Genomic DNA, 2,660 nt, shown 5'->3' with positions numbered 1-2,660 from the left:
GGGGGCGGGGCGCCGCGGCGCCGCCGGCGACAGGCGGGGCGCGACAACGAGAGCGAGCAAGAGCGCCAATGAACTTGTTAATCTCCCGCCTAGTTCGCGAGCAAAGTCCTCCTCACACGAGCGAGATGCGCGGCACGTCCGCGTTTCCAGCTCATTCCGCCCCGCTCACGCGCACGGGGTGGAAAGAGAGAGATGGCGCGACAGGTTTATAGGGAGAAAGCCTGAAAGGAGAGAGAAGGGGAGGACGCCTCCCCTCCGGGGAGAGGGGTGCAGCTCACAATCGGGAGAAATGATTTCGTTAAATCGCAGACGAACACTGTGTCGAGCCTGCCGCTCGTACAGCCGCATTTATACGAGCGGCGGGGGAGCCTAACCGCATCCAAGGCTGCTTCTGCCCGGCGCAGCGACGCAGCGGGGCGCCCGGCCGGCAGCCCGCGGGGCGAGCCCCGGGGCCACTCACCTGGAAGTCGACGTTGGCGCCGTACTTCAGCAGCAGGTACACGAGTGTGGCGCTGCCCCGCGCCACGGCGAGGAACAGCACCGGCAGCGAGAACAGGTGCTGGCGCGTGTAGTCGGAGAGCGCGCCCAGCCGCTCCGTCGAGATGGCCGGGTTGGTCTGCAGCACCACGTCGTTGGCCAGGCCGTGGCCGAGGCCGTAGTAGCCGTGGCCGAGGCCCGAGGTGCCGCCCGCCAGGCCCTCGCACTCGTCGTCCGACGACGAGCGGCAGCTCAGCGAGGACGACGACGACGTCAGGGACGAGGACGCCGACGAGTCGTCCATGTGGCGGTACGCCGCCAGTCGCCTGCGCTCGTGAGCTGCCAGCAGCCCCGCCAGGTCCACCTGCAGGCAGCGCAGCGTCGGTAAGGAAAGCAGACCGCAATGAGAGTCGGACACAGAGAGAGGGAGAGGCACGTACCTGGGGCGTCTCCGGCGGGGTGGCGTTGCTCGGCGACTCCATGCCCGGGCCGGCGGCGGCCTCCGCGTCCCGCATAGACAGGTTGAGGAGGATGCTCTTGAAGATCTCGCTGCTGCGCCGCAGCTCGGCGAAGATGCCCCGCTCCGGGTGCACCTTGCTGCCCGAGCCGGGCAGGCCGGTCAGCGCGCCGGCCAGGGGCATCCCCGCCGGCCCCGGGGCCGCGCGCTCCCCGCTCGGCTTGCGGCGCGGGGTGGGCGGCGACTGGTCCCACTGGTGGCCCAGCTCCACCGCGCTGCCGTTGTCGCCGCGCTTGTCGCGCAGCAGGGGCGACGACTTGAGGGACACGGAGCGCCGGTCCTTGTCCACCTTCTCGGCCTTGTCCCCCTTGCCGCGGCCCGCCTCCTGCTTGTCATGCTCCAGCGACAGCGAGCGCTGCCGCGGCACGTGTCTGAGTGGGGCCAGGGGCGTCAGGGGGGCCAGGGGCGCCAGGGGGACGGCGCCGCCTCCTCCGCCGCCGCCGCCAGTCGCCGGCGACACCCACGACACCCTGCGCGGCGGGTGCGGTGTGGGCGGCGGCAGCGGCGGCACCGGCACCACCACCGCCACCGGCGCGGCCATCCTCGTCGTGCCCGTCGACGGAGACCTGCTCGCGTCGGGGTCCGCGAAGAAGCCCTGGTCCGAGTGGCTCGACAGGCGGGGGCAGCTGAGGCGGCCGCCCTGGTTGGGCTCCAGGCCATACTTGAGCAGTAGCCGGGTCACGTCCACCGCCCCCTGGTCCACGGCCACGTGCAGCGCGTTGCTGAAGATGAGCGGCGCCGTCGGCGACAGCGGGGACGGCGTCGACGGCGAGGTGGACGGCTCCAGCCTGCAACAGAGAAGTCGTCAGCAGCGCCTCTCGGGGCCGTGCTGCGGGTACCACCACACCACCCAACGCGTATCTCCCCAACTTAAATGGGATGCGGGTATCATGACGACGGGGAGAGGGGGGGGATAATGCACAGGTGGGAGCGAGAGTGAGGGAGACGGAGAAGCGAGAGGGCGAGGGAGCGAGAACAAAGTTGTCGAGGGAGAAACTCGCTCCTTCTCTCGGTGCGGGCCGAGGGACGAGACGCCAGGGGCCTCGCCCAGCTAGGCGAGCGGCGGCAGGGCGGGCTCGTAAAAGGGTCGGTACCTTGCGTGTCTCTGCCCCCCTTACCCTTGCCCCGGTCCGTCAGAGTTGTCGGGGTCATGACGCGAGGGGCAGGCCATGCGGCCGGTGGCCAGCGCACCCCAGGCATCACCTTCACCGTGGGCACCGGCAGCGTGGGCACCAACAACTTGGGTTACTACCAGCGTGTGCACCATGGTGCATGGTGCAACAGCCTGGGGTACTACTACCAGTGGGTGCACCAACAACCTGGGGTACCACTACCAGCGTGGTTAGCAACAGCGTAGAGCAACCAACAACCTGGGGTACGACCAGTGTGGGCAGCAACAGCGTTGGAACGACCAGCGTTGGCACCGACAACGACAGCCCGGGATACCACCAGCGTGGGCAGCAACAGCGTGGCCACGTACAAGAGATTCAGGCCCTGAGTGGGAGCCAAGAGGCCTGCAGGCTCATCCAGATCCTGCAGGCAGGATTCTGAACCGAGTTTATCAGTAGAGTCCTGCCCGTGGGCTGTAAAGAGGAGGGGTGTTGTAGCTTTCCCACCCAAGATAGAGAGAAAGAGAAGGAGTGGGAAGGGGGCGGAAAAAAGGTGG

The 2,660-nt window shown here is 68.4% G+C and overlaps 1 protein-coding gene across 1 annotated transcript; it reads right to left on the bottom strand.

Moving 5' to 3' along the window:
• Nucleotides 1-460: 460 nt before the first annotated feature.
• LOC127752015 (uncharacterized) lies at nt 461-2,261 on the bottom strand (the record flags this gene model as incomplete). The annotated part of the gene is made up of 3 exons (XM_052276450.1): nt 2,113-2,261; nt 918-1,782; nt 461-841 (listed from the first exon to the last, which is right to left on the bottom strand). Coding segments are annotated over exons 1-3 (1,395 nt in total), but the record flags the coding sequence as incomplete, so codon positions are not given.
• Nucleotides 2,262-2,660: the final 399 nt, after the last annotated feature.

The sequence above is a fragment of the Frankliniella occidentalis genome, unplaced genomic scaffold, assembly GCF_000697945.3.
Source record: "Frankliniella occidentalis isolate FOCC.00 unplaced genomic scaffold, Focc_3.1 Scaffold2987, whole genome shotgun sequence".
Classification (NCBI taxonomy): Eukaryota; Metazoa; Arthropoda; class Insecta; order Thysanoptera; family Thripidae; genus Frankliniella; species Frankliniella occidentalis.
Note: the sequence above shows the minus strand (reverse complement) of the source record. Positions and strands in the feature narration are given on the sequence as shown.